Below are 11,953 nucleotides of genomic sequence, written 5' to 3'. Positions count from 1 at the left end.
AAAGATGCGTAAGAAGGCTGGAGAGAAATTGATAACAGGCTTAAGAGTTTGAAGAGTGGGGAGCAGACAGGGGAGATGTGGGCTGGTATTCCACCGAGACTGACGGGGCAAGATGGTGAGTTGTGGCTGGGTCTCGAGGGTAAGGAAATATATCACCGTGAGGTTAAGAAGCTGTGCAGTAATGTTGGGTTGAGCAAAGGTGCATTGTGAGAAGGGAGGAGCATAGCCGAAAAGTCAGTTAGGTTTGTATTTTAACGTAGCCGCAAGCATCCTGGGTTTTGGCAACACTGTTTAGGAACTCAGCTGTGATGGGAACGGGAGATGTGATGACCACTCAGATGATGAGAGGGTAGGATTCCACTTTCCTTTGTCATTCTTCCTTTTTTTTTTTTTTTTTTTAGTCACCAACACAGTGAATACCATGAGCAGTGTGGACATGCAAAAGCATACAGTACAGTGATGTTATGGGGTAACAGTCAAAAGTCAAACATGCCTTCTTGTCAGAGCAGACTCGAGAAAACATTAACAGATCCACAGTCGTCACCATGGTGACTTTATTATATATATTTTTTAAACACTTGAAATCTCACAGCATTGATAGTCTTTTTTCCTCTAATAATACATGCCTCATGTTTTTGCTCCCTATACGTTTGATTCCTCTAGTCTCTGGTAAGACCCTACAGTAAAACTACCTGTCGGAACTGCCTCTGAGCGTCCTGCAGTTTTTGCTGTTTTCCTGCTTTGTCAGTAGTACCCGGCGACTGCCTGGACTTCGCAGACAAAGGGACGGGCATCCGACTAGTAGGGGAAGCGACACTGGTGTTCTGCAAGGGGATCCAAACGAAAAACAAAACAAGAAATAAAACAAAAGAAAGAAAAAAACACACACCATAAAGGAAGTATGAAAAATCAAGGCACTAACAGGTAAACACCTCAACGATTAACACCAGTGAAAGATCATGCACCCAGTGGGACCATACACCTTTAAGTCAATACACAGTAGTACATGCAGTCAAGAATAAAGAAGATATCAGAGTTTAATCATCACAAGTGTTTTTGATGATGAATTTGCCACTTGCTGAAAACCTCAGAGGTTTAGCAATGAACTGAAGGAGAAACACGGTCGCCAGGACCCCAACAAAATGCCACCCACAATTATGTCACCATGATTTCACAGAGAGAGAGAGAAAGAGAGAGAGAGAGAGAGAGAGAGAGAGAGAGCCACGGGGGGCATTTCCAACATTTCCAAGCACCTGTGGAGTGGATTAATGATTTTGGAATTTCAGTGGTTAAGGTTGGAGTGAAGGTAGGATGTAAACTGAAAAAGTAGGACCCAAAGCCTCCGGGAGCAACAAGAGCTAGAGAGAGACCTGTTGTACGGTGGTGGGGGCACTGGGGACAGTGGTGGTGGTGGTGGTGGTGGTAGTAGGGATGACTACAGGGCGAGGAAGGAGTTGAGGTTTAGTCTTCTTCAGCAATGGATTTTTGCTGGGTACCTTAGGACCTGGCCCTCTGTAGGTCGGGAGAGAGGAAGACCTCTTCAGCCCCACTACTTCTGAGCCTTTCCCATACTCCGCTTTAGCTTCCTCCGTGCAGACTGGCTCCCCAGGGGAGTGTGGTCCCATCTCACTGATGGTGGTCTCCAGCTGCTTGATGGTCTGCTCCAGGCTGTCCAGAGTCTTGTAGGTGTTCTTCCGGATCTCGTCCGTCCTGTGGACGGAGTCGGAGTTCTGCCTCTTCAGCGCGGCTGAGCCTGTTGCCTTGGGAGCCTCTACTAAGGATTTTGAGCGCGTGATCTCAAATCTCTTTGCTTCTTTGTGCAGCTTGACAGTACCGTCGGATTCCTCCTCATCTTCATACACAACCACCTGTAACGTCTTCTTTCCTGACTTGTTGCCCAAGCGAATCGCCTGGCTCAGTGCCGCCAGCTGCTTCTTAGGGAACTTGAATTTGAACTTCTTTTTAACATCCTGCTTTGCGTCACTATTTGACTCTAAATTCCCTCCGCTGTCTGTGAGCTCAGAGATTGATGATGAAGACGAGGACGATAAGCTAATGTGGTCGGCAGTGGACATTGAAGTTATGACGTTTTTGCCATCAACCGCCTCGGTCCCTCCCGCTTTGACCTGCACACTCCTCTCAGAGTCCGACTCCTCATCCTCCTCCTCGATGCACTCTGCTGCTAGCATCCTGTCCAGTTCCTCCTCACCTTCAAAGATGGTGGACAGACGCTTGTACGCTGAACGGATGTCCATGGGCTCATCAAAAATGATGATGACAGGCTTCTTGTTGAAGCCGTTATCATCTGGCGCAGAGGGTTCTGCTGTGTTGCCTCCTCGGTACGTGGCATTACCTACAGTGAAGGTCTGGACACTTCCTTTCTTGGCATTGACCAGGTCCTGGTACTCGCCACAGGAAAGGGCCTGAACTTTGGTGTTAGTGATCATAAATGCTATGTTGTCAGGGGGTGGAGGTGCCTCTTCTCCAGGCAAGTCTTGACTAAGACTAGCCTCCTCATTACACTCCTCACGATTAAATTCAAATTTTGGTGGATCGCTGTCCTCACTTGAGGCCTCACTTAAGACTTTGGGACTCTTAGGCGCCTCTCTTACGGTACTAGTTGTTGTGGAGGCCGCAGGCTTGGTTATTATATTTTTAATAGAAGGAACACGTTCCTGGATGACTTTACTTTTCTTTTCAGTGTTAATTTTGTTGAGGATTTTTCCCTTCTCCATTTCTGCACTGGTCTTCAAAGATTCGGAGCGTTTAACTTGCGTCCTTGGAAGTTTGAATCCTTTCAGTCCCACAGGCTTAGGTGATATAGGTGGAGGCGTTAAAGGTGTGGGTGATTTGGGTGGTGGAGACTGTGGCTGCTGCTGCTGCTGGCTTGGAGAATTGTCGTTAACATTGACATTTGACACCTGTGATGAAGGCTGTGTGGGCTCTCTGTGTTCAGGGGTTTCCTCTGTTCCTGGCGGGGGTGGATGCTCTTTGGGAATCTGACCAGTCACATAGTATATGACCTGAGAATGAAAAAGTAGCTGATTAAACTCTCTTAAATCTAGAACATACGTTAACTATACATTGATATAATGTGAATAATAGAAAGTCATACATACCCCTTGGCTCTGTCGGACAGTAGTGTTCCCATTTTCATCCGTGTCTGGATCTTTATCATCTCGAGTGGGCTCAGAGCTCTGCTAGGACAGTGTGTGAGTGAATAATATTACTGTGCAGCTGCTATGTTTGGTTGCTGTGGGATTAGTATGAATTCACATACAGTAGTATTGCAGTAGTATCCACAGTGGCAACACTGCATTGGACAGTTGCCTTCTACAAGGCAACAGCAAAATACATACAGTATGTAAACTGATACTCATACTGTAACATCACATTTATATGCTGTTCTGATACTAAATGCCATACATCAAAATGCATGCTGGGAAAATGAACGAATATTAAAGTTTAAAAAGCTATTACAAGCCATTATTAAACAGCCAAATCAGCTTATTTTGATGGCTAAACCCTGTCTCTTCTTCTTTTGCCCTTCCACTATATATATAATACTGCAATTAAGTTTTCTTTTTTATATGTTTCCTACAAACCTTTATACATCCTGTGTCCTGTCTATATTATAGTCTATATTATAGACAGGAAACAGTCTATTTGTTATGTGTTATTATTTACAGTAACTAATAGTTACACCTACTAATATACTTCTAAACTGATACACGTATTTGACCAAATGTTTTAATTTGGCTGTGAACTAGTCAAATGTATTGCGCTTGAACATATCAGTCCTCTTTCTCACATCAATTAACAAAAGTTTAGTTAATGTGCATATTGTTGAACTTAATGTGAACAATTATAGGGTTGTGCTGGTTATATAGGTGTGAAGCTGGGAAAGCAAACTGAAGTCAAGTTGTGCAAAGATAAAGAGAAACAGAAAAGTAATCCCTCAGAAAAGTACAAGTGGTGGAGAGCAGCATGCATATAGTGGCCAGACTGACCTCGAGTGAACCAAGTCTGCAAAAACAGGTTGTGTCTGCAAAGTGAGTTTTAACTACTTTGTCAATAATTTAAGAAATATGTGTTCTGTCGATTTTGAATGAAGACATGTAATTAAAGAAAGACACAAGACGATTTAATTGCCTGTAGAATACAGTGCCGAGGTCTTTTTATTGACAAGAGATAATTAAATCAGTGGCAAAACACATCATTGTCTGGTCCAGGCGCACAAAAGACACAGCATCTTTTTTAGAGGCTTCATTTTATGCAGACTTAATCCTGTAATATATTTAAGCTGAGATATCCAGCTGAATGAAAATAGGGAAGGAAACTGAGGCGAAAAGGAAAAGGAGTTTTTTGGAGGCAGTTGTTATAGGTTTCTCTCGAGCCAAAGCAAGGGTGCAGAAGTTGTAGAAGGGTTAAGGCACAGCCATCGATTGCATCAGGCAGTGGACAGAGGCAGGCAGTTAGGTGGGTAGCTGCACGGCGATGTATAATTTACCTTTTTCTCTTTGAGGGGCAATAAGGCCCCCGGTCTTAGTTCTCTGATTTGTGGTTCAATTCGAGAGGTTGGTTCTACCAAATTTTTCACCCCTACATCCTTAACCGTGCACTTCTCGAAAACCTGAAGAGTGGAGAAAGGTGAAGGGGAAATGGGAACAAGAATTTTGTGGCGGGAGGAAGTTTTGAGTATCTTCGCCTTTGTCACAGCTGTAGAACCCGACAGGTGACAAAATCCTTTGCCACTTCGGAGAAAAACAGCCACCATGGGAAGAAATGATAGACCCACACCAGCAAGGCAGAAATCAACCAAATCCAGAGGACGTTACACCTTTTGATTGTTTTGTGCATGTTTAGGGAATTGTGTATGTGTGTGAGTGTACATATGCATCTAACCTGGAGCTCTGCCATGATCTTGTCCCCTTCATCCTCCTCTTCTCTGGTAACAGGAGGAGTGACGGGTGGCGGGGTGGCTGGCTTTGGCTTGGTCTCTGGCGGAACCTTGTTGGGCTTGGGTTGGGGACTTGGTGGCGGAGTGTCCTCTTCACCCTCCTGTTAGGATTCATGAGAAGGTCATTATTTAGTAATTACTCTTCTAACCAACCAGGCTAGTCGTTTCCCTCATTCCTCCAGTCTTCACGCTATGCTAAGCTAAACTAAACTAAGCTAATCACCTCTTGGTTCTTGCTCCATACTTAGTGGTAATGTGGCATCAATCTGCTCATCTTACTTAACTCTCAGAAAGAAAACAAAACAACCACACTTCCCAAACTGTTTAACAGTGTTTACCTTAGGGGGGAAGTGGAAGCTGGGTGCTACACTTTCACTTACGCTGTCGGTCGGGACAGTGTTATCAGCTGTATCCGCCGTATGAGAGCAGTGCAGAGTGCCAGCCATGAGCTGGCCAGTGGGGAACGCTCACACGCACTAACATGCACTGACATGCACAAAAAGCACACGCGGAAACTGCACCTGGCACTGCTATGTCAATAAAGCACGGAAAACCTTGGTTACCAACATACAGAGGGAGAGCAACTTAATGTTCTGCTCAGGTAGACGTTACTCGACTATATCTTAACATAGCAAATAGTTAGAACGTCAAATACAGCTCCTACACACACACAAAAAGAAAAAAGAAAAAACACCTATCAGACTGACCTGAGCCGAGACGGACTCTTTCCTGCCGATGAAGACCACTTCGCCTGAGCGCGTGGTGGTCATGCCTGAGCTGGAGTTGGAGTAAGTCTTCCTTGGAGGAGGTGGTGGTGGCGACTTACAGGACTTTTCAGACCCCTGCTTAGTAGAGCTGTCAGTTGGGGCTGGCTTAGTGGCAGTCTTGGAGGGTCTCTCCAGTGCAGGTTTGGCTGGTTTTTCCATCACAGGCTTTGGGAGTTTCTCAGGCCCCTTCTTGCCTGGTTTGTCAGAGTGAGGCTCGGACTGAGGCTCTTCAATACAAAATAACAGATAAAAATATATAAGGTGACCTACTTACAAATGCGTTCATACAGCAATAAAATGTAAAATGTGTGGAGGCCATGTTAGTGCCTTAAAGTTAAAGATTTGCACCTGTCGGTGACTCCACTGGGCTGTGGATGTCTGCTTGTTCTGCAGTGGCATCAGTTGTCAGTGATGGGTTCTCTTCCACCTCTAGACTGGGAATGCCCTTCATCATGTTGGCCTGGGCTTCCTGGAGGATCTTATCAAACTCTTTTCCATCGTAATGACCCATGTTCTGCCTCCTCTCTTCCCACTCCCTTTCTGCTGCCTGCAAGGTGAAAAAGAGGGGGAGAGAGTTCCTCAAAAATTCTCTGAATCGGAGGAAGGAAATTATTAATTACAGGAGCCCTATAAGTCAAATGAATGCCAATCGCCGTAACCGAGTTGACATTTACAGGATGCTTATCAGTGTTACAACGTTGGATACAAATAAATCGAGGCCAAATGACAATTATAAGGGCACGGAATCTACCTTTATGGACATAGCTCTGTTTTTGCTCTTGTCCTGACTGTTCTGGAGCTCCTCTAAGACAAGACCCTGGGGGACAGTGCCGTTGCCATTATTCACTGGGTTCCCTTGTGTCTTCTTATGATGGGCTGGACTTGGTGGGTCGGAGGCTGCCCCTTTGGGAGAGTCCCGGCCTTGACTCTTGCTGGGGGTGGGACTGGGGATGTGAGAGGGGCTGGGAGAGAGCGGTGGACTGGGCTGAGCTGTCAAAGCTGCAGACTGCTGGGACTGCTGTATGAGGACCGGGGAGCTCTGGACATGATGAATGACCACCGGAGAGGAAGGCATCACCTCTGATTTGATGGTGGAGCTCTGGGGCTCCAGCGGGGCTGAGGTGGAGCCAGCCTGGACTGATGGTGCGGGAGCTTCTGCTGCTGAAGAGCTGTTGTCCACTGGGACATTAGCAGAGGGATCAGGTCCTTTCTGAGGGCCCTCAGTAGCACATCTGCAGAGGAGGGAAACCGAATACAATATAAACCATCTAGAAAACACTGATTCTTACAATACTGGGTCACTCACTTATAAATATTATCCATATTTCTTTTTTTAATTTCACATCCAGACTGGAAAATACATTAAACCCTATAATAAAGTTGACAAAGAGTTTTGATTAATTCTGGCATGACACCACCAAAAGCTATGCTGCAATGTAGTGGCTGGCCAATATGGTTTGGCGACTGGTTTTGGTAAAAGACAAGAGATTCATGGAGGGAGAATTTGAGGAAAGTTGAGAGTGAACCTGGTATCTGTGACATATTAAAATGGAAATGAGGCGCCTTCGTCCCCACCACATTAATTCACTTATCGGTTCAGTGAAGGCGATGGAAGTATATCAAGTTGGACGCCACACTCCACTGTCTACACCGAATGACCTCTTTGATGGGATGAGGGCGGGTTTGTCAGCATAATCAAATAGTACAATCTCACACAGCATAGAAACCCGTGAGAAGCTCTGCAGAGTGCTTTTTGTTCTCTTCTTCCCTCTCTCACTCTCGGCCCTCATACTCAAGCACCTCTCCTCCTGATCCCTACTTTATTGCCACTGACATGTTTCTTCATCTACCTTCTCATACTGCTGAGTGTGTCAGTCAGGCTCTTGACCCTTTTCAGCATGCTGTCCAGTTTATGAGGCTCCTCCTTTAAAAACTTGACCGCTTCCACTTCCACCCTGAGCACAGACCGCATTCTGGTTTGTAGGGCTGGGAACTCTCCTGAGGAAACACGCAGAGAAACACCGTTACTTTTTTACATTTTACACGACTACATTGGAGAAAAAAAGTTATTCAGAAATACCTTTATTGAAAAATGAAATAAGGACATAGCCTCTAAGAAGAAACTGTACTTTTTATTAAACATAAGTAAGTCTTAAAGGGAGAAACACCCATCATATCAGCAGTGAACTACATGACTGATAGGGCTGGGCCAATAATAGCACAAGTGATTAGTGCAGCAGAATTTAATCGTGGGGATATGATTTACCTTTTCTCCAAATGTATTGTCCAAATGAATAATTCAGGGTAATCTATAACGTGGTCTATAATAGTGGAACACACCTTAAAGCTTTAAACATTGGTTTAACTATTTCACAGTGTACATTTGACATCTCACGATAGATATATTGATATTGGAAAATAGCCTAAAAAGATGATTTCAGTCACATTGCCCCATTAGTGAGAATATTATTTGTTATCTTACCTTTGAGCCCTGCCAGAGATTCTCCCACCTTCCTCAGAGTCACTGCTCCCTCCTCCACGTCCTTCAGAGTCACTACTCTGTGTGTCGCTGCTGAGTCTTTCTGCAGGGAGCCTACATACTGCTCCAGCTCACTGCAGAGGGGAAACAATACACAAACAAAATGTTTTAGAGTTTATTTGTTTTCCTACAACAATTTGTCAGTAAATAGAGTAGGAATCTTTTAAGCACAACGACAGAAATGAAACATTAATGGAAACTCTTGATTAAATGTTTTAATGTATTAATGTAATTTCACTTCAAGTACTCTTTTTGTTTCTGTTATACTGATATCTATCTACATTTTGATGAAGAGAAAGATTTGTCACACTACTACTACAACTTTATGTATTCTTTACGAACACCAGGGGGCAGGACACAATCATTTATCTTGAAGCCAACATCCAGCAATACTGATTGGACAAAGATGAGAGCTGACTTTGGGACATGGTCCAAAACAAAATAAGAAATTAGAACATATGCATAATATGTACAAGAATTAAAATTGACATAAAACAATTCCACTAAGCATTTCATTTTCCTGTCTCCATTTGATTGCTTGGATTGGATGTCATCCCACAACCACACATGTTTACACACTGAACGAGGGCTTATTTGTATAAGAGCACTTCCTCACATAGAAACACAGTACGCTGCTTCACAACAGACCCAGTGAGCGAGAAAAAATGGCTACTCTGCAGGGAAATGTGCTGAAAGATAACATTGTGTGCAGTGTTGGATTGCATGAAGGGGCTAAAATGGTGTTTCATTGTGGCCCGGTACCCCTGAGAAACACTCCTTTATAGAACTTCCCTAAAGGGAGTGGGAAAGGTAAAAAGGAGACAGTGTGTTAAATGCCCTGCTAGGCCAAGGCCTACTGCTATTCAAAATGATGATGGGAAATACCAGCCTAGGACACAAATAAACAAAATTGTATTTTTGAGCCTCCCACAGACAAAAACAGATACAGTACGTCTCCATAATGTATATTTCTGTGTGTCAGAGTAGAGGAGGCAGCCTTCAAAGATCCTTGCGATATAAAGAACTGAAGACTGCATTGCTCAAAGAAATGTTCTTTTCACATTAACACTGATTAACACTATAACAGAAACTGTGAGTAAGGATCCCAAACATGTGACCAAACTCCCTACTTAGTAGATAAATGCTCTGCATCTTTGCCCTGTGGAAGCTCTGTCACCATCATCAGGATTACAATGACAACCCATCCTATCTAAATCTAATTTGTTTCCTTGTTTTTCAAGTATTCCTGTCCTTGGATTACTGGCAAACTAGCTATTTAGAGTACTGAGGCTTTTCTGTTGCCACAGAGCTATACAATGTGACAAAATGTGACCTTATAGGTTATGATAGATTTAGTACTCCTCTTGAGAGGGCAGCGGCTTTCACACCACATTCTCTAACTGGTCTTAAAGCCAAGCGACCCTAATTACCAAGCCGTATTTAAAGAGCCAGCAGCGGTGTTTTGCTGACTCACAACTGGCTGCATACCAAGAGTAATAGAGAGCTTTATCAACTGACTTCCGCATGTTCAATTCTCAGTCTCCATGAGCTGCTAACATTGTATTTATTGGAGCACGTGTTCACTCCTGTGTAGCAAGACAACACTGTTCGACCTTGCCTGTAAACATCCAAATAAAAAAGATTAAATTACTGCTCCCTGTTGGCAAGATGAAGCAAGTGAACTAAAATAGAAACAGGGCAGTTCCTCTACAGTTGGGTCCATTGTTCTAGTCGGCTTTCTCTGAGAGTCAGGCCCTGCTTGCCTGTATAAACCTGTGAGCTGTAATTTGGAGGGCGTTGGCTTGTCAAAGAGTTTAGGTATGAATAGCACAGGTAAGCTGATAAAAAATGAAGCCTTTCGGGGATTTCCTATGAATGAAAACACCTTGACTGGAGTCGCACGGGTATGTACTAAATCATCACGAACAATAAACATTCAGTAATGAATGCAAAGAACCATATCTGTCCATATTAGACTATATAAAGCCCTGCACCTGCTATGGAAGTGAAACAGTGAAGTTTGAGCAGCCTTACCCAAGTTGTGTGAGGACACGCTCCTCCAGACCCAAGTACTTGTGCCTGTCCTCTTCTACCAGAGCTCTCTGTCTCTGCACAGGGTCTTCCAGGCCACGCATGGCCTCTATAAGTTTAAGACTGATTTCCTGCTCAGCCCGCTTCAGCTGGACTCGTAATGCCTCTTGGTTCTGGACCTGAGGGGAAGCACACAGTGGGAATGAGATATTAGAGGGCCTGAACTATAGCAGACTACATTCAACGCTTCAGTGGATACTAACACACTCAAAATGAATTAAAAGGGGTCTCACCTGCTGCTGTCTCATCTGATGGAGTTGCATCCTGAGTTCAGAAACATTCTTCCTGAACTGCAGGAGGTTGACTTTGAGAGGAACTGGACCCTTGTCTAATGGAGCTGTGCTGCTCTTGGGAGCCAAGACTGGGGAACCACCTGAGTGGGAGGGTAACAAGGTACAGCTTGTTACTTAAATAATTAAATCATAATACAGTAGAATTGACACTTACAACTATTAAACAGGCAAATGAAGTACACTTGTAGTTCCTCCCTGGGAGAGAGTAGACAGAGTTGTTCTTTCCAAACCCTCACTGTCACACTTCCTGACTCCACTCGACAAATGATTGGTTAGATTGTACAAACACATTTTCCCTGGCAGCACACCGGTCTGACTTAATGTTCCTAATGTTCAGTAATGATTGCCCAACTGTCTGTGGCTGTCTTTTCCCCTGCACATAAAGTGAACATATACTGGCACTCATATTGGCTGCGCCTCTAAAATGTCGGTCAGCTGATTCCCGACATTTCAGTCACCGCTAGAGGTGGAGAAGAGGTTGAAGCCATGGAAACCAAGGGCAGTAATGTTTGTGGTTTGGCTGAGCGTCCCTAAATGGCCAACAACAATAATAATTGACAGGATTTTCTTTATTATTTTGATCTAAAAACAAATGTTGGTCATCTGAAGGAGAACTGAGTCCATTTAATATCAGTTAATAGATCCAATACATGTTTCCTCAGAGTGGGTTAAATTGAAGACATAAACATTAAAGAGTGGTTTAAATTAAATGTTTAATGCTGACAGCACCACAAATTAAATCCCATTCACCTTCATTGTAAGCGCTTTGAGAGGCTTAAATCCCCATCAGTAATATCTCAAAGTGTGGACAAATAAAACCAAAAGTATGTGCTTGACTGGGTAACAGTTAAGGTAAATGATCAAATGTTGTTTTTTGAATTTGGAAGAACCAATCCTTTCATGTCAGAAACATGAGGTCCATTAAAGAAAGTACCTAGTGTCCCTACCTGTGAGTTACACAATAGGTCAAGCAATGTTCAGAGTGCACTCTAAGCTCCCTCGACGCTGAAAAAGGCGCAGCAAAAGGACTATCTTTTGTCTTCCTAATCCCAAAACTCTATTCACAACATATTTCACACACACTACCTGACAGCTGTCTCGACCTGAAGTACAGGTTACAATGCACACTGCTGGTGGTGTTTTGGGCCTCGGGGACACAATGTCAATCAACAGAAGTGCAGGCTGTGTTGTGACAACGGAGAAGCAGTTGTGCAACAGCAAAAGAAAGTGCCACTGATTTCCCATGTTTGATGTAGAGGGAGTCTGGCGAGATCAAAGCCCACACAGGAACCTCTTCTGACGC

General features: G+C 43.9%; 1 protein-coding gene across 1 annotated transcript in view; it reads right to left on the bottom strand.

Annotated features, from left to right (window-relative positions):
• kiaa1217 (KIAA1217 ortholog) overlaps nt 1-11,953 on the bottom strand; it is a 41,150-nt gene that overhangs the window by 2,003 nt on the left and 27,194 nt on the right. Inside the window, exons 10-21 of the mRNA XM_079234548.1 lie at nt 10,591-10,730; nt 10,301-10,476; nt 8,210-8,340; nt 7,578-7,725; nt 6,479-6,959; nt 6,076-6,274; nt 5,668-5,954; nt 4,906-5,061; nt 4,511-4,633; nt 3,120-3,197; nt 1,371-3,023; nt 693-824 (exon numbers count right to left, since the gene is read on the bottom strand). Of these exons, the coding sequence (XP_079090674.1) occupies nt 693-824; nt 1,371-3,023; nt 3,120-3,197; nt 4,511-4,633; nt 4,906-5,061; nt 5,668-5,954; nt 6,076-6,274; nt 6,479-6,959; nt 7,578-7,725; nt 8,210-8,340; nt 10,301-10,476; nt 10,591-10,730 (3,704 nt within the window). The remainder of the gene's footprint in view (nt 1-692; nt 825-1,370; nt 3,024-3,119; nt 3,198-4,510; nt 4,634-4,905; nt 5,062-5,667; nt 5,955-6,075; nt 6,275-6,478; nt 6,960-7,577; nt 7,726-8,209; nt 8,341-10,300; nt 10,477-10,590; nt 10,731-11,953) is intronic.

This window comes from Taurulus bubalis (assembly GCF_910589615.1).
Source record: "Taurulus bubalis genome assembly, chromosome: 18".
Taxonomy (NCBI): Eukaryota; Metazoa; Chordata; class Actinopteri; order Perciformes; family Cottidae; genus Taurulus; species Taurulus bubalis.
The sequence above is the reverse complement of the archived record's forward strand: the minus strand, read 5'-3'. Positions and strand labels throughout refer to the sequence as shown.